This window comes from Chiloscyllium plagiosum, chromosome 23 (genome assembly GCF_004010195.1).
Source record: "Chiloscyllium plagiosum isolate BGI_BamShark_2017 chromosome 23, ASM401019v2, whole genome shotgun sequence".
Lineage (NCBI taxonomy): Eukaryota > Metazoa > Chordata > Chondrichthyes > Orectolobiformes > Hemiscylliidae > Chiloscyllium > Chiloscyllium plagiosum.
Genome location: NC_057732.1, coordinates 34,549,522 through 34,568,324, shown reverse-complemented (window position 1 = coordinate 34,568,324; position 18,803 = coordinate 34,549,522). Strand labels below are relative to the sequence as shown.

Here is an 18,803-nt window from a genome sequence, read left to right as displayed (position 1 = left end):
AGATTCAGATGTGGAGGCCTTGAGACAAGAATTAGCCCACTGACAGTAAACAGACATGCACATATACAGAAACATGCATGTGATGTGGACAGACCAGGAAATCTCTGGGCTGGGCAGGTAGTCAGCTTATTTCACTCACCTGGGATGTGGTTGCCATCATACTTTATGTCCATCTCATGGAGACCCTTCTCAACGGGAGCGTATTTAACAGTGATGGTTCCATCCTTGTTGTCAGTAATATTTGGGCGGCCAGTTTTACCAGATGGCATTCGGACTTCACCTGGAATAAAAGGAATGTTTCAGAATGAATCCCAAGAAACAGGTCACATGCAATTTTCAATGCACAAGTTACTTTTCCTCAGAAAATAAAGATTAATTGAGCCTTCACCTCTTAGTTAAGATCTAGTGCAGACATAAGGGGAGAAGGCCTCACTCAATAGGATAGGGAGATAGAAAAGTAGTCAGATCTTTGGGAAATAGTGATCATAACCTAGAGTGCCTGCAGAGATTCCTCAGAGCCAGAAGATGCTGGGTTCAAATCTCAATTCAGACAAGAGCCTAGAATCAAATTAGTCCTATGTAGTACTCTTCCATGCTCTGCAACCGGATCCTCAATTTTCTGACCCACAGGACAGTGAAGATTGGGGACAATATTTCATCCTCACTAACACAACACTGGAGCCCCCAGGGATGTGTACTCTGCCTCTGACTGTACTCACTGTATACCCATGATTGCATCACCAAATACTAGACTAAATGCCATTTACAAGTTCGCTGATGACACCACCATAGTCTGTCAAATCTCAGATGGCAACAGAACAGACAGGAGTTGGAAGACCTGGAAAAAAATGGTGCACTAGCTCAGTGCTGGTAAAACCAAGGAACTCAGACTTTTAGTGGGATGTTACTCATGCCCCTTACACATTAACAGCACAGAGGTGGAACGAGTGCAGAGTGTCAAGCTCAGAAAAGTGGTCATCAACAAGCTTTCTTGGACTCACATGGATGCACTGGTTACAAAGGCCCAACAATGGCTCTTCCTCAGGAAGCGGAGGAAATTTGGCATGACGGCGAATATCCTTGCCAACTTTAATAGGTGCGCCATCGAGAGCATTCTGTCTGGATGTATCACTACCTGGTATGGCAACAGTACCATTCAAGATCGGAGACGGTTACAGAGAGTGGTGAACTCGGCCCGGACAATCACAAAGGCCAACCTCCCGTCTTCAGAACCCATCTACCAGGCCCGCTGTCAAGGAAATGCCGCCAGTATTCTCAAAGATCCATCCCACCCCGGCAATGTTTTTCTGCAACCTCTACCATTGGGGAGAAGGTAGAGAAGCCTGAACACACGCACCAGCCAGTTTTGAAACAGTTTCTACCCTACTGTTAGAATACTGAATGGACTCAAAAACTCTTAACATTCGCCTGTACCTATGTTTTTGCTGCTGATTACCTATTATTTAAGTATCTATGCTACTTCACTGTGATCTGCCTGTATTGCTTGCAAGACAAACGCTTTTCACTGTGCCTTGGTACATGTGACAATAAATTCAATTCAATTCAGTACAAAGGGAGTGCTGTACTGTCAGCAGTGCAGTCCCACACTACCTGCCAGAGGGAAGTGTGATTTTCAGAGGAGTTAAATCTGAGAGGCCATCGTTCCCCTCAGCTCAGTGTTGAGGGTCTCACACCAGTGAATAGCAGGGGTGTGGGAGTTCTGCCACTTACATTGGGAATAACACCAAGTAGTGGAGGAAATCCAAGTCAGGGTGGGAGACGAAGGGTTTGGCACAGATCATTGATCTCAGCAAATTAATCTTTTTGACTAGTCCTCTTATGTTGTAAAAGAATTCTACACTTTCATTTCTGCAGCAGCACTGGCCCCATACAATGCGTATCTCAGCACCAGCTCTCATTCTGGCACACCATGTGTCTCTCAGTATTAACACAATGAACCAAAACAACATCGCAATGGAAGTCTCAACACCAACATCTTGCACCATCTAAGCCACCCTGCTGCAGCGGAGAGGATTGCAATCCCACCTGTGATTTCTCCTTTCTGCACGGTGAACGGGATGACCAGGTTGAATGGCCGGAGACCATGATCCAGAACGTCAACTGGGACAACAGACTCCTCAGTGGCCTGTATGGAGCAACAGAAGGGGAGCAAAATTTAATATCCAGGACTCAATATTAGGTGATCACAAAACGGAAACTTTACGATAAGCTACTGAAAGGAAGTGACAAAATTTATGGAATACTGAGATCCCAATTTAATGCTGGTTCAGAAGTAAGTATGAATATCTGCAAAAGGAAAGATGGTCTGATGAATGGGAGAGAAAGAGGGGATAGTGAGAGTGACAAAAAGTGACTTAGACAACATCAAAAGAGAGACAAAAAAGGAAATACTGCACTGGGACTGGGTCACATTGATGTCATTGGAAAGCAGGTCAGCCAGCCTTAGCAAAACCAGCAGCCTGTGGTAAGCTGATTGGATGTGACTCAAGATCCTAGGGATGTTCAAAATGGGTGGTGGTCTTGGTCCTCCACCAAAATGGTCACATGCAGTTTAAAATCATTCGATAGTTAACCCCATCCACCACTGAGCTGCAGACAGACCCTCATGTAGCATGTGCACTCCTTGGTGAGATTGCAAACTCCTAGTGATTTGAATCCACCAGTTGTGAATGAGTGACAGCAAACTCAGCTCCTAGGTAAAATCTCTATTTCATTTCTCGGTGTTCTCCCAAAGCTATTTGAAAGCCAATGAAGGCATGAGAAGGACAATTGTGGGGTAGGAACTAACAGAAGACCCCTGGAGCCCCATGACTACAGCCTCTAGACTAAACTGACCCCTAATAGAGGTCCACAAAAGATGACCATCAGGCCACAGTTTAATAACAATTAAGTGATAAAATGAGAGTGAGTTCACCCAGACAGCTTTCTGGATGATAAATTAGGTTAACAGTGTAGGAAATTACCAGGAGCTTTCCTTCAATTAATAAACTTTGGATTGAGAGACAAGAATCAGCAACAGGTGACCCAATAACAGCAGTGCTGCAAGATAGGATTACACCTCAATAACTAGTGGCTGCAAAATTAAACAGAGAGCAAGTTGGGTAAAGAAGAATACAAGATGGTAGGTAAGCAGGAAAACAAAGTGCATGAGAAAGAACAGTCCTGTTTGAAGTAACTAGTTAGTGGTTGAATCTTATACCCAGTGTGTTGGATAGCCAGCATGGGAAGGCACGTAGGGCTGGTGTAGCTGCAACGTTTCACAGGGCTCCTCTATGGTGGGGATGGCATCACAGGCCTGTGATGGGAGGCAAGCTACAGGTTAAACATGAAATGTGTCCAATGCAAAACCTGCAACTGCATAGTCCATGCAACAAAAAAAAAAAAAGGCAAAACATGGTAGACACCACTTTCAGCTACAGAAATAACTGTCCAGTGAGCAAAGAAATGGCTTTATTTCAGTCAGAGCCGGAGCATGTTCCTTACAGCTGTTGTCAGAATTCTTATATCCCATGTGCCATAGACTGCCCATTCAATTCATACTCATGACCTAATAACCAGATGTTCAGTTTCTGTCTCACACAGTCAGACTGAATGCAAGGAATCTGGGTGTTCAAGAGTTTCAGATTACTAGAAGCTCATGAGCAGATATGACAGTAATTATTAAAGAGGGATAGGAAAAATTGAGTTGTACAGATCATTGGTTAAACCCCAACTCAAATACAGGACGGAGTTTGGATGTGGCATCACCCAGGGTTGAAAGTGACCTTTGGGGCTAAAAAGGGATTTAAGAAAATGCTCTCCCTTCAGTGTAGAACTTTAAAGAGCTTTCATAAATAGGCGTTTAGTATGGTTAATGGATTCAATTGAGAGAAACAGTTTTCCCAACCCCCACACACTGGACTGAATGGCCACCTCCTGTGCTGCAACAATTTGGTGATGGGTGTGACCAGAGAAAAAAAAAAAGTCAGATCTCTGCCATTCCAGAATTGACATGAGGAAGTGTGTCTTCACTCCCAAAGGATGGGGAGATCTGGAACTTGCTTCTCAAAAAAGCTGAGGCGCTGGAGGTCAGTAGAAATTGTCACAAGAAAAAAAAATGTATCAAGGTGATGACAGAAACGAGGCAGGCGAATGGAATTTACATCAGCCACAATTTCGCTAAATGGCAGAGTAGATTCAACAGAACTAAAGACAGACTTCTGTTCTTCTGTCCTTCAAGCAACTAACCTTCTCACTCTCAACCCATCAGGTCACCTTTCACCTCAGAGCCTGGCCTCTGACCCCCAAGTCTGATATCTTCCCACACCACCCAATTCCCCAGTTAGATGCAGTGAGAAATCCCAGCTTGGATCTTCCAATCGCAGGGTTTGTGTAATAGTTCAGCATAGGAGGGGTTTCCCTGGATCAGAGGTCATACGGAGGGAATTGTGACGACCAACGTCTTGGAGAATTTGATCATTGGCTGATGACAGCACAAAAGAAAAACATTCCATTCAAATGATTGTGGGTGGTTACTGCTCATTCAACATTATCCAAAAAAGTACCACTTCCCAGTTCTCCACACAGATTGGAATGTTTTCACTTGAGTATTTATCCATTTGAAAGCTATGACTGAATCTAGATCCACCATCCTGCTAGGGAATGTTCTGCAGAGTATCATTTTTTTTCTGTACAATGATTTATCTTCATTATGCTGGCACTTTTGATAATTCGGATTACAGACATTCCTGCCATAATTAACTAACTGTCTTTCAGATTAAAAGTGACAGACATCTCAGTAGGATTGTTTGGATTCTTTCCTCCCCATTTCATTAAGCGAATAACATCCTTCCTTTTAAAAAAAAAAAAAAGAGTGCAATAGCAGTGCTGGACACGTTACAAACAACGTCCAATTAGGTTGACCAGAGTTTATTACAACTCCACCGCTTGTGCTGTATGGAAGAAGGGCTTATGCCCGAAATGTCAATTCTCCTGTTCCCTGGATGCTGCCTGACCTGCTGCGCATTTTCAAGCAACACATTTTTCAGCATCTGCAGTCCTCTCCTTTCTCCTGCTGTATGGAGATGCATACAGATGGAAAGGAACTCTTACATCTCCTTTTACTTGTTTTCAAAGGAAAGGAAACATTTGGTGATTCATCTTGCCAACATTAAGGATTTGCTATGCACACTGCCCCAGATCCAGCTACTGCACCTTTCCATGGTAACAGTAAGATTTTGCATTATCAGGCAACGGATTACATTTTTATTAATTGAGTACTCCTGATGCTGGAAATCAAATCAAGTTAGTTTTGGAATTACAGGTGGCCCCCAGGTTGCAAGAGGATTCTGTTCTGGAATCTGTTTGCAAGTCCATTTGTACGCAAGTCAGCATGCAACATGAACGAACTGCTTGTGAGTACAGGAAATATCTGTAGGACAGATATTTAAAAATACACCCTGATTGGGGTCACATTTGTACACAGGAGAGTGTTTAGCTGGACATTCCAACTCTGATCCCTTGTATTCCACACAATGTGGCAGCACCTGTGCAGAGGCAATGTTTCAGGCCAGCAACCGCTCACCAGAGCTGGGAAGGTTTAAAAAAAAAGTGCGAAAATGGAGAAAAAGCCTGAATTTGATAGCAAACAACAAGGTCGGTTTGTGGTAGATTGCAAGATGAGACAGCAAGAGGGATTAAGTGCCAGAAGAGGATTAGTCTGCCAAGGAGGAAGAGGTGATGGAGCAAGATGAAACAAATAAGAACAAAAGTGTTGAGAACAGATGGGCTGCTGTCTGAAAGTTAAAAAAAAAAACGACTTGAAATTGTTGAACTCAACGTGGAGTCTGTAACGTGCCAACCTAAAACCGGTCATGGGGCAGCTTTTCCCAGTTTGAAGCAAGCTCACAGACCTGAAACTTATCCCTGTTTCTCTCCACAGATGCTGCCTAACTGTTGAGTATTTTTAAACAGTTTTCATTTCAGAGTTTGGAAATGTGCGCGCACTCTGGCGTTGTTAGATTGACATCACTTACCACCACATGGAAGGGGCTGTTGGGTATAAGCTCACCACCAAAGCGGATGGTGATGACATATTTGCCAGGTTCAGGTGCAGTGTAATAAATGTCGAATGTCCCATCTCTATTCTCCACCACATCAACATCTAGCTCAGCTCCATCAGGGGTGGAGACCTTGCAGGTGACCTTCCCTTTGCCGGCAGCCTTAGCATCCACAGTGATGACTGTCTGCTGGCCAATCTGGATGGTGGGACCAAGTCCTGCTGCTGTAAAAGGATCAAACGTCATCATCATGAGGTTGAAGAGAAATACAGTTCAGTATCAGCCACCATACTTGGAGTGGTTTTTTTGGGTGCGTCAGTCTCTCACAGGGCAAGACCCACACGATGTTTTGTCAACAATGAGCTTTTGTTTTTTTTTTGTTTTTTTTTAAAATCAACAGCCTGCAGTGGAGATTGGGACAAACGGAAACCTGCTCACCCCCTGGTGTGTAACACGTGCAAGTAAGCCAGAAGGAGCTCATCCTAGCATGGGGAAGGTCAAAGGGCAGTGGGATGTGGCCAGCACAGGTCAAAAGGGCATCAAATTCCATAATGCCTAGCTCCATTCCCTAGGTCAACCTCGCTGGGTTACAGAGAGGGTCAAAGATAAAAATCAGTGTTCCTGCTCCCAAAGCAGAATACTAAACCTGCTGCAGATTGGAAATAAAAACAACAAGTCTGAAACACTCAGGTCATGCAGCATTTGCTGAGAAAGAATGGAGCTAAAATATATTGGTGGTGATGATGATGATGATGATAACTCTGTTCTGGTGAACAGATATCAATCCAAAACATTAAAATGGTATCTGTCTGTCTCCCTCCGCAAACAATGAGTAACCTGCTGAATATTTCAGCAGATCCTGTTTTGACTCCTGCTCTAGATCACAGTCTAGTGGCCCCTGGGTCGAGGCAGTGTCGGCAAGGGGACAGTGCGGGGGAGCAGATGGATTGGTGGATGGCTGAAGATGGAAGGAGCAAGTTTGGTGGATGGTCACTCACCGAGTCCATGGCCGCCGATCGACACTGTGGAGGGAGAGCAGCCGGTTAGAAACAGTCACCCATAAACTCAACATACAAAGAGACATCAGCAAGAATTGCAAGATATGTAGAAGGAAGTTAAAGTCAGTCCCTGGTTTCCTATACAGCTCTGCTCTCAGACTACAGGCCATAAAAGAAAGAGGGGTCCTGGGCATGGCTTGAAAGGACAGAACCAAATCCCCAATCTTTCTCTCCTGTGTAATGAACTGGGGTATGGGACAGCACGCACAGCGCAAACCAATTGACAAATAGCTGACAGTGCTTCCCCAGAGACTTGTACCCCTGGAATACACACTAAATGACAGCCCCTCTGAACACCAGCAACCAGGTATGCAAAGCTGGCCAGAGTCAGAGGTTGCTGGTTGGGTCGCAATGCCTTTGCTAGTTTCTGCAATCCCACTGCATACTCAGTTGTGAATGTTAACCATTCCAGAGTAGCTGCACTCCCTGCTAGTGAGGTAACCACATGGAACAGTGCCTGCTGGTAGTGTGGGGATTGACGGCATGTACTGTGATGTATCAGTGTACCCATCTCTCGTTCTCACATACACACCTTCCAAAAGGTGGTGATGCAACTTCCAAGGAATCCAGAGATCCACCTGGAACTCCTTTCAATTTTCCCCTCACCAGATTCTAGCAGCTGATTGATTACCAGATCCAAGTGTCTGTACCCCAGAGAAGAGATAATCTCTGTATTCGGCAGTCATGCAGAGATGGCTGTGAGCCCTGATCATACCTGTGACCAGACATTTGCTGGCATCTCCAGTTGGCACAGCATGGATACGATATGGTGAGTAGGGGATTTCATCACCGCCGTATTTGATTGTGATGGTGTAATGTCCAGTCATATCAGGAAGGTAGGACACAGTGTACGTTCCATCTCCATTATCACGGATGTTGGCTTTTTTTGGTTTTCCCTCGGGATCCTGGGAGGATAGGGCAATGTCACAGAAATCAAAATACAGCAGGAATGGAACTTAGAAGTAAGGCTTTTGCACACACCCCATGTGTCTATTCTCCCACTCACCAAGATTCTAATAGGAACCTCAGCCAGATTAATTTGATATATCCAATTAGATAACCCAGACCTGGTCATCCAATTAGTTATATTTTACATTCAAAAATGGTTCTGCAACACAAAGAAGTCACCAGATTGGTCTCACAGGCAGGCAGACAGAGTCTCATCACATGGCCTGAGCATTAGATCACAGCAAACAAATGAGAGTGTCATAGAGTCAGATGTACAGAATGGAAACAGACCCTTCGGTCCAACCTGTCCATGCCGACCAGATATCCCAACCCAATCTAGTCCCACCTGCCAGCACCCGGCCCATATCCCTCCAAACCCTTCCTATTCATATACCCATCCAAATGCCTCTTAAATGTTGCAATTGTACCAGCCTCCACCACATCCTCTGGCAGCTCATTCCATACATGTATCACCCTCTATGAAAAAGTTGCCCTGTAGGTCTCATATCTTTCCCCTCTCACGCTAAACCTATGCCCTCTAGTTCTGGACTCCCCAGCCCCAGGGAAAAGACCTTGTCTATTTATTCTATCCATGCCCCTCAATTTTGTAAACCTCTATAAGGTCACCCCTCAACCTCTGCGCTCCAGGGAAACAGCTCCAGCCTGTTCAACCTCTTTCGCTCAGATCCTCCAACCCTGGCAACATTCTTGTAAATCTTTTCTAAACCCTTTCAAATTTCACAACATCTTTCCGATAGGAAGGAGACTATAATTGCACACAATATTCCAACAGTGGCCTAACCAATGTCCTGTATAGCCACAACACCTCCCAACTCCTGTACTCAATACTGACCAATAAAGGAAAGCATACCAAATGCCTTCTTCACTATCCTATCTACCTGTGACTCCACTTTCAAGAAGCTATGAACCTGAACTCCAAGGTCTCTTTGTTCAGCAACACTCCACCCTAGGACCTTACCATTAAGTGTATAAGTCCTGCTAAGAGTTGCTTTCCCAAAATGCAGCACCTCACATTTATCTGAATTAAACTCCATCTCCCACTTCTCAGCCCATTGGCCCATCTGGTCCGGATCCTGTTGTAATCGGAGGTAACCCTCTTCGCTGTCCACTACATCTCCAATTTTGAGGTCATCTGCAAACTTACTAACTGTACCTTTTATGCTCGCATCCAAATCATTTATGTAGATGACAAAATATAGAGGGCCCAGCACCGATCCTTGTGGCACTCCACTGGTCACAGGCCTCCAGTCTGAAAAACAACCCTCCACCACCATCCTCTGTCTTCTACCTTTGAGCTAGTTCTGTATCCAAATGGCTAATGTTTCCTGTGTTCCGTGAGAGATCTAACCTTGCTAAATCAGTCTCCCAGGGGGAACCTTGTCGAACGCCTTACTGAAGTCCATATAGATCACATCTACCACTCTGCCCTCATTAATCCTTTGTTACTTCCTCAAAAAGCTCCATCAAGTTTGTGAGACATGATTTCCCATGCACAAAGCCAGGTTAACTATCCCTAATCAGTCCTTGCCTTTCCAAATACATGTATATCCTGTAACTCAGGATTCCCTCCAACAACCTGCCCACCACAGACATCAGGCTCACTGATCTATAGTTCTCTGGTTTGTCTTTACTGCCATTAAGCAGTCGCACCATGTTAGCCAACCTCCAGTCTTCCGGCACCTCACCGGTGACTATCGATGATACAAATATCTCAGCAGAGGCCCAGCAATCATTTCTCTAGCTTCCCAGATTTCTAAGGTACACCTGATCAGATCCTGGGGATTTATCCACCTTTACCCATTTCACGACATCCAGCACTTCCTCCACTGTAATACAGACATTTTGCAAGGTGTCACCATCTATTTCCCTACAGTCTATATCTTCCATATCCTTTTCCAAAGTAAATACTGATGCAAAATACTAAATTTAGTATCTTGCCCCCATTTTCTGCAGCTCCACACAAAGGCTGCCTTGCTGATCTTTGAGGCCTATTCTCTCCCTAGTTACCCTTTTGTCCTTAGTTCTATTTGCCAAAGCTATCTCATGTCCCTTTTTTGTCCTCCTGATTTCCCTCTTAAGTATACTCCTACTGCCTTTTTACTCTAAGGATTCACTGAATCTATCCGGTCTGTCTATACCTTACATAGGCTTCCTTTTCCTTAAGGAAAGGTTCAGTTTCTTTAGTCATCCAGCATTCCCTACACTTAACAGCCTTTCCTTTTACCCTAACAGGAATATACTTTCTCTGGATTCTTGTTCCTATTTCTGACAGCTTCCCATTTTCCAGCTGACCCTTTACCTGCAAACATCTGCCCCCAATCAGCTTTCAAAAGGTCTTGCCAATACTGTCAAAAATTGGCCTTTCTCCAATTTAGAACTTCAACTTTTAGATCTGGTCTATCCTTTTCCATCACTATTTTAAAAAACTAATAGAATTAGGAGTGGCCCAACATGCCACATAGACCAATCTGAAGCAGCCATTCTTCATGAAAACATTAGTGCTTGATGGGCACTCCCTAACAGTGCTATATAAACATCAACACCACAGAGGATATAGGATTATGTTGGTTCTTTAGGTGACATGAGCAGAAGCTGGGGAGCATCTGACCTAAAATCAGAGGAGCAGGAGACACACACACTTGACTTACAATGATCTGCACAGTAAGCAGTCCCTCTCCAGCATCCCTGGCATCAATAGTGAACTCAACAGGAAGACTAGCTGGCACTCCAGAAGCATTAAGCCCTGGCCCACTTGCTCGCACCTTGCTGGCATCATGGGTTGGCAGAACCTTGATCTTGAAGGGACTGAAAAAGAAGGGCATTATAAAAAAGGTTAACTGGCACTTGGAGAAATTAAAGCCAGCAAGGGCTTAAAGCAAATCATGCTGAACTAATTTAATCTGATTCTTTGTTGTAATTGAGGATTGGTTAGGATAATTTGGTTAAAGACTTCACTGATTTTAAAAAGCAATTAATGAAATACCACATTAGCAACACTGAATCCCATGAGGAGATTAAAAAGGACAGTAGCTGTGTGGATACAATAATCAGCCAATGCTGAAAGTACACAGCACTGGTGAACATTTGTTCCTCAGACAGGAAGGAGGGAAGTGCCAGTGTTCCCAGCTACCAGAAGTAGGGCATGGTGTTAGATAAGGGGTTGGACAATGTTCATGGGGAGAATTCTAAAGAAAGGAAATCAAATAGGTGTGTTAATGAGATGACTTTTGAACATTCCATATTAGTGATCAAATAGTTGTACAGCCCAACAGCCAGATTCCACTTGCCAAAAAAACTCTAGCCGGGCACAAACAGGACAGGCAGTATCTGTTGTCCTGAGTATAACAGTCAATAAGACAGGTCAATGATCTTGCAGTTCTGATGAAAAAGGTCACCTACCCAAAATATTAACTATGTCTCTCTCCACAGGTGCTGCCCATCCTAAACATTTCCAGAGTACTGCTGTTTTTAATTTTAGTTTGTGTAATACTTTGCTTATGCTTCACCAATCCAGTAAATCTCACTCTGCACCCTCGCTGGAACCCAGATTAGACAGTTCCCAGCTGGAGATTTATTAAAAAGTTTAGCTTGAGATTTTCAGGGATGCATTATTGAACACTTACCTGCGAGGAACCTCCTGGTCTGCATATTTGACTGAGACGGTGAATGGACCGTCTGTGGCGGGTGTGTAGTGAACAGTGTGGGTACCGTTGCCATTATCAATAACCTTTGCAGGTTCTGATACACCTAGAACAGGGAGAGAGGAGCCACAGCTCACCAATAGTCAGTCCATAAACATTTACCACTGCACCCTCCACACGCAATTCCTCCCCCACAGCTTGTTCAAGTCATAACCATGCCCCCACCCCACAAAAAAAATCTTCAGACTTTAGTTTTAACAGACATGTCATTTCGTAGCAAATCCCACAGTGAACTCCTGGGGTCAGGAACAGCCACTGCAGAGACTTACCGGTGGGCCCAAGGATCAGAACCTTGAGTGGTGCCAGCCCAGCCTTGCTACAATCGACAGTGAAAGTCTGGGGCACATGTGCCCGTACCCCAGTGCCCAGCCCAGGGCCCGAACACTTCACCTTGCTTGGATCTACCAGCTCTTTGACTGGAACACGGAACGCACTTCCTGTCAACACAAGCAAATCAAAAATCACATGGTACTGGTCATAACCAACAACCAGGCAGTTCCCAACACACTTCAGAGGAGGCACTCAAACCTTAACACTACTTTCTATTAGTGGTAACTGCTTGAATATAGGGATTTGAGGAGACCACAGCTACGACTAATGTATAGTTTTGGTCTTTGTCCAAGGAACGAAGAACCTGCTTCTCTACATAAGTTGCTCTACAAGTTTGTCCCTTGTAGAACAGATCTTTTCTCCAGAGTCTAGAAGATTTCATCAAAAGGTATAGGACTTGACAGGGTCAATACTGTTCCCCTTTGGCCAGATAAGGTAAGACAATCACTCCGCAGTTAATCCAAAGCAGGTCTACTCACCTGGAATAGGGTGCCCTCCAAACGTAATGTTGACATCGTAATCTCCAGGGGTGAAGGGGATGTATTCAACACTGCAGCTTCCATCCTTGTTGTCCTTGCAAGACATCTTAGCCTCCGAAGGACCCTCAATGGCCAGCCCAAGGCCTCCAGTACCTGCTCCCCTAAACAGACAGGCACAGAGGGGGGGGGGGGGTCAGGGTAGACATTAGGATAAAGCAGATTGCCACCTGTCCCAAGGGTCATTTATTACAACTGAGCGCTAAACCAAACCTAGACTTGTGGCCAGGCACATTCCACCTTATTGCCAACTTGCAAACTGGAGCTGCCAGGAAGCTCCTGACCTTCAGACACTGCCTCAGAATAAGTGAAGCGAGGAGAATACCATTAGGAGACATTCACAAAGCTGAACGCTTAGCTGGAACCTTCTATAGGAGTACACATTTGGGGAGGAGATTAAATGGCTGCCCTGATGGCTCATTTCTGATTCCCTAACTGTACCTATAAGCTCAGGCTGCATCTCACCTGGTTTCCACAGTGAATCGGTTGGGTTTGTTGACTAGGCCTCCCTCCAGACCCGGTCCATAGGCACGAACACGGGTTGGGTCGCATCCTTCAGTGACTCCAACTCTGAATGGACTCTTAGGAAGTGGGACATCGTCATACAACACTTCAATCATATGTACTCCTGAAAATGGAGAACAGGAGCAGAGACAGATGACCAGAGGGAGAAAATAAACAGCATAAAGAGAATGTTAACCCCATCACAGCAATCAATGTGCCAATGCTACCACCCCTTAATGAACTAACAGCTAGCTCAGGTGCCAGCAATGGACAGCTTTCCTGCTCATATCCCGCTTGTTAAAATGCCCCATCAGGGGCCTGTCTTCCTGCAACAATGACAAGGAAGGTAGTCCCTACTCCACTAGAAGACAACAAAGTTGATTAGGAAGTGGAGGGAAAGCAGATGTTTGAGGACCTCCGATTGGTGGAAGATCAGATAGGAAATGAGTAACAGAATCCTCAGGTCTCATAAGATTTGCCTTGAGGGACAAAGATTCCCAGTGTCTTTGACTCCCCAACTTCTGGACAGGACACAGGGAATTCAGCAACACAGGAGGGAGAAAGGGAACGCAGCAATAGGCTTTAAGACTCCAAAAGCAGCCAGGGTATTCAAGGGGAAACTGAGTGGCCTAATGAAACAATGTCAGTTTACCTGGTGCCCAGGGGCTGTCTTCAAATCAAATAACCTTTCCAGAAACAAAAAAAAAGTGCAGGAGAAACTCTGGTCTTTTGTACAGAGAGAAACAAAGTAGTATCACGTTCAAATAACTTTCTAGAACTGACCATTATTTTGCACTCTATCAAAACAGGAGAGCATGTTAGTGCTGACTGGAAACAGCTAGTGTCACCTGACCATGGAACACACTTTGGATTGACAAGGATTGGGGTACTCACTCTCAGGGAATCAATATGTTGACTACAATAAGCACTGAAAAATGTGTTGCTGGAAAAAGGCAGGTCAGGCAGCATCCAAGGAGCAGGAGAATCGACATTTCAGGAATTCCTGAAGGGCTTATGCCTGAAACGTCGATTCTCCTGCTCCTTGGATGCTGCCTGACCTGCTGCGCTTTTCCAGCAACACATTTTTCAGCTCTGATCTCCAGCATCTGCCGTCCTCACTTCCTCCTACAAGGAACACTGGCCTTAGGTGATTTCAATTTCCAAGGGCAAATTTAAAAACTTGAGAAAAAAAAAAAGAAAGAAAAGCCCTATTGTCACTTACCATCTTCATAGGCAGTGTACTCCACATGGTACGTTCCATCACCATTGTCCTTGATGTAGCTGTCAGTCTTTGCTCCAGATGGATTGACAATATGAACTTTGATGTGGTTCCCACCAGTCTTGTTGAGAGACCGAGAATCCACAGTGAACCCAGTAGTAACCTCCCGGAGAACACCTGGAATATCAGTAGAGATGAAATCAGACTGTTCCACTTGGTTCTTTTCTACAATAATGATCCTAATGCCCTTAGGTTTTCCACCCCATTCAGTCCCAATACTTTGGAGCCACTGTAGCATGTCAGTGTATTATCTGGTCTCATCGATCTAAACAATGATAGACACTCCGATTGCTCCGTTGGTGCGTATCTGAGATTGGGAACCTGTGTCAAAAATCAATCATATGCACAATGGTCAACAGCAGGTAACAGTCAAGACAGAGACTGCTTCTCCCAGACGGAGTTCTTACAGGAAGGGTTTAGGAGACAGTAGCAATTGGTTACATGCACAAACTGTTGCCTTACCACGAGGTTCAACTCCTGGTCCAAACACCTTCATCCCTGTGGTGTCAATAGCTGGATCGACCCGGACACGGGCTGGAAATTTGGGCACTGCATGCCCACCGTATTTGATGGTGATGGTGTACATGCCAGGAAATGGTGGGATGTAGGTGATGCCAAAAGTCCCATCGCTGTTGTTCTGAATGTGAACTTCAGCCTTTGCACCGGATTCAGAAATGATCTCAATTGTCAGCTCAGCATCTCCTGCCTTGGAACAATCCACAGTGAAAGTTGCTGCTTCACCCACTTTACCCCGCTCCAGCCCTGGGCCGCTGGCTGTGACCTTGCTAGGGTCAAAAAGTGACTTGATGTCTGCTTTGAAGGGGGATCCTGGGATGTGGGCCTCAGCAAACAGAATATTGACTGTATATTCACCGGGTTCTGTTGGGAGGTACGAGACAGAACAGGAACCATCACCATTATCTTGACACTCAATCTTGGCTTCACAAGGACCTTCCACAGTCAGACCAAGTCCACCAGTGCCTGCACCTTTGGTGTCAATGGTAAAGGGAGCTGCTTTTCCTACTACACCACCTTTGAGGCCTGGTCCGTAGGCCCGAACCTGAAAGCAAATCAGAATTGCTCATTTAAATTTGTTGAAAAAAGGACCATCTCATCCAGGTCTTCATTATTTTCATACTTGGCCAAGTTTGGTCACAGTTACACCACAGTCTTGGCCTCTAGCCAGAGATCCCCATTACTTCTGGGGCACTCCACTCCTGTACATTAATTTTCTTCTTTTTATGAAAGCAAACTAAAAACAGCTTTCCCAACATATTCCAGAATGCCTTACAATCAGTTATAAATCTGAAAAAGGAGCCAACATACATGCTGAGCTGTTTGGAGCTTGTCTGTGTATGTCCATATAAGCCACTTAAGTCATGATAGTGGAGATTAACATCAGCAAGGATAATTCTCCTGCTTCTCTTCAAAATGGCGTAATAGGATATTTTACAAACACCAGAGAGGGTAAGTCTTAGAGTCCCCTTTTGTCCCAACCAAGCTGCTCCCTTGGTTCAGCTCTGGGAGGGGGGGTCTGGATTTGGGGCTCTGGACACTGGAGTGGATTTTGAATGCAAACCTATCAACTCTGGAGAGTGCTATCCACTGATACAGGTCCCACAGTCTTCAGGAGGAGGGAGGAGATGGGAAAACTCAGGAAAGGATGGATAGGGTCGGCTCACTAGACCAGGAGTAAGGAATACAGGAATGCTGCAGTGGGGCTTTTTTTATATAAAAAAAAATGGATGGCAGAGGAGAAAATCAACAATGAGAGCCAATGAACTGCCCAGTTTTGGTTTAAATTCAGATTCAAATGAACAGGAAATCATCCATCTTCTTCATGCAATTTTACAACTGGAGAGAAATGGAAAGTGGAGACACCCAGGACCCAAAATGAGAGATGAGTTGAGGAGTTTATCTCCAACTCAAATCACTACCATAATTTTTCTTTTGGTGGGATGAGGGGGAGGGGGGGGGGGGGGAAAGAAAGAAAGAAAGATGGCAGTAGTTAAGCAAGAAATCTTATCCTTTTCCATCAGTGAGTGGTCATTGCCCATTTGTCCCAACCCAGTGTTAGCCCTGAAGGGCCTCATTTCCACCATCAGCTCTTGCTATTCTGACACTAAAAGTATCTTGAACATCCTCACCTTGGTGGGGTCAGGGGGCATGACGCCCTCCACTGTGAAGGGGCTTCCAGGTACTGGGTGCCCATCATAGCTGACATCCACTTTGTAAGGCCCCTCCTCAGGTGGCATATACTTCACAGAGTGAATGTCACTAGTCGAACCTGTCTCCACCTTGCATGGGATAGGACGGCGGGATGGGGAGGTGATTTTCACATCGACTTTGCCCTGACCTCCTGCACCTCGAGTGTCAACACTAAATTCCTGATCCTTGCCGACATCAACCTCTGCAAGAGAGAAACAACAGCACCTTATGTTTACTCCCATCCTGCTTCACAGAAAGTCAGACAGAGATGTAACGCTAAGCCACATTACAATCAAAAGGCTGGGGAGGGGTTTAATCATCACAGAGTTAGAGAGAATTTCAGAGCCTGGGGTACAGGGAGTTGAAGGTAAAGCATGGCCAATTGAAATCAGATGCTGAAGGAGTTAGAATTGGATTCATCCACATCAGTCAAAACATTGAGGGCTGGAGGCTGTGAGGAAATGTGAAAACACAAGTATGGTCAGGAATCAATGAGCAAGGCAGGGGAGTCTGGAAGTGGTGGTGAAGTCATGTCAGTATCTACCTGTGGATTTTAATCCGTTATCTCCACTGCTTTTGAGCCCCAGCTCTCAAAATTTAAAAAAAAAGGTAGTGTTGTACTAAACCCCAACTGCTCTGGAGAATGCCCACACACACACCCACCTCAAGGGCTTCATAAAGATCACTCAGGACTTCCTTTATCACAACAGCCTCACAGCTCCGTAGAGTCCTGAGAATCACTCTCCAAAAGGGGGCCATCACCAGCACATCAAGCGGAGACAGATTGTGCAAGTGGAACAGAGCCTGGTCACCCAGTGCAAGGGGGAGGGGGTGGAAACTGGCAGAAACAGGGAATGGAGGTGCACAAAGACATGGAGCTAAGTTCAGATCTAGCTTGGGAGGAGGTGGAGTTACAAGCAATTGTCAAGTGGCCACTCTCCTATGGTCTCAGGCCCTGCTCAGATCGCCATGCCGATGTACAAGTGAGAATTTCAGAGGATAAACAGCCAAAATATTTATAACAATTTAGTGATCTTACTGTTGTTAAGTCCCTGAACTTTGACCTTGTTCAGATCAAGAGGTGGAGCCACATTGACCGTAAATGGACTCTTGGGAACCTGGTCACCTCCATAAGTCACAGCCACCAGCAAATTACCCTGCAACAAGACCACAGGCCAGTGGTTAGAGAAAGAGCAGACCTTCAAAATCCATTGCTTTACATACAATGCTTAATCCCGATATAGAAGAGCACAAGGTACAAGCTGTGGATTTCCAAACTACCCAACTAGGTACATACCCCACCCAATCCCAGGGCTGCATCCCTGGAAACAATCCCCAAAAGATCTGTTCCAATCCCCTTAAGATGCAAACACCAGCATTCCCCTAAACAACAAAGAACCTTGGCACTGATCCACAAACCCACCCAAACCCAGCTCCAAGCCCCTCCCACCTGTTGTACAGCAGTGTATTTCACAGTGTATGAGTAGTCATGGTTATCGATGATCTCAAAGTCTCGGACAGCCTCGCCTTTCGCCACTCCAGTGAACTGGACATCCAGTGTGGCCTTGCCAGCTCCCTTTGTGTAGACGGTGAAGTGAGTGGGTTTGCCAACTTCGACGCCTGAGAAACAAAGAATCATCTTCAAGAGCAGGCCAGCATGATGAACCCCTCAAGGCCAATACCATAGGACAGCACCTACTCAATGAACAGCACTAGGAGGCGCCAGTAGCTCTCCCTTCCTTCCCCACCTCACCACTCAGTGCCGGTTGGAGTGGTTTGGTGTGGGGTTTAATCCATCTCAGTACCCGGTATTCCACTGCCACTGCTCCACCAGCCCTTAGTGCTGGGAGCTGGACATGCTGATTTGCTGCAATGCAACTCTCCCACTCAGCCACACTGACAGCAATCACAAAGCTGAAGTGACCCAACAGGGACAGGACTCCTTAAGTCAGCAAGACTCCAAGGGACTTGTTCCTCGAGGATTTATGAACTCCTCCCATCTCCAAGTGGAAAAACAGCCTTATATATCTTTATGATCCTTTTCTGTTTCCATTGTTTATAAATATGGGATGGCTAAGAGAGCAGAATAAAGCCATTCTGCCCAGCCATTCATTCAATCGTGGCTGACAAGCTGGTTAAGACCAGATTTATTCTTTTCC

The 18,803-nt window shown here is 45.3% G+C and overlaps 1 protein-coding gene across 4 annotated transcripts in view; it reads right to left on the bottom strand.

Annotated features, from left to right (window-relative positions):
- flncb (filamin C, gamma b (actin binding protein 280)) overlaps positions 1 to 18,803 on the bottom strand; it is a 58,017-nt gene that overhangs the window by 14,422 nt on the left and 24,792 nt on the right. For 2 of the 4 annotated variants that reach the window (XM_043713903.1, XM_043713905.1), the window contains 16 exons: positions 18,095 to 18,264; positions 17,684 to 17,801; positions 16,584 to 16,846; positions 14,899 to 15,496; positions 14,380 to 14,553; positions 13,119 to 13,281; positions 12,597 to 12,757; positions 12,057 to 12,224; positions 11,710 to 11,833; positions 10,735 to 10,891; positions 7,833 to 8,022; positions 7,058 to 7,081; positions 6,036 to 6,283; positions 3,221 to 3,316; positions 2,047 to 2,146; positions 140 to 280 (listed from right to left, as the gene is read on the bottom strand). In XM_043713903.1, the coding sequence (XP_043569838.1) occupies positions 140 to 280; positions 2,047 to 2,146; positions 3,221 to 3,316; positions 6,036 to 6,283; positions 7,058 to 7,081; positions 7,833 to 8,022; positions 10,735 to 10,891; positions 11,710 to 11,833; positions 12,057 to 12,224; positions 12,597 to 12,757; positions 13,119 to 13,281; positions 14,380 to 14,553; positions 14,899 to 15,496; positions 16,584 to 16,846; positions 17,684 to 17,801; positions 18,095 to 18,264 (2,895 nt within the window). The remainder of the gene's footprint in view (positions 1 to 139; positions 281 to 2,046; positions 2,147 to 3,220; positions 3,317 to 6,035; positions 6,284 to 7,057; positions 7,082 to 7,832; positions 8,023 to 10,734; positions 10,892 to 11,709; positions 11,834 to 12,056; positions 12,225 to 12,596; positions 12,758 to 13,118; positions 13,282 to 14,379; positions 14,554 to 14,898; positions 15,497 to 16,583; positions 16,847 to 17,683; positions 17,802 to 18,094; positions 18,265 to 18,803) is intronic. The other 2 variants (XM_043713904.1, XM_043713906.1) reach the window with 1 other exon arrangement.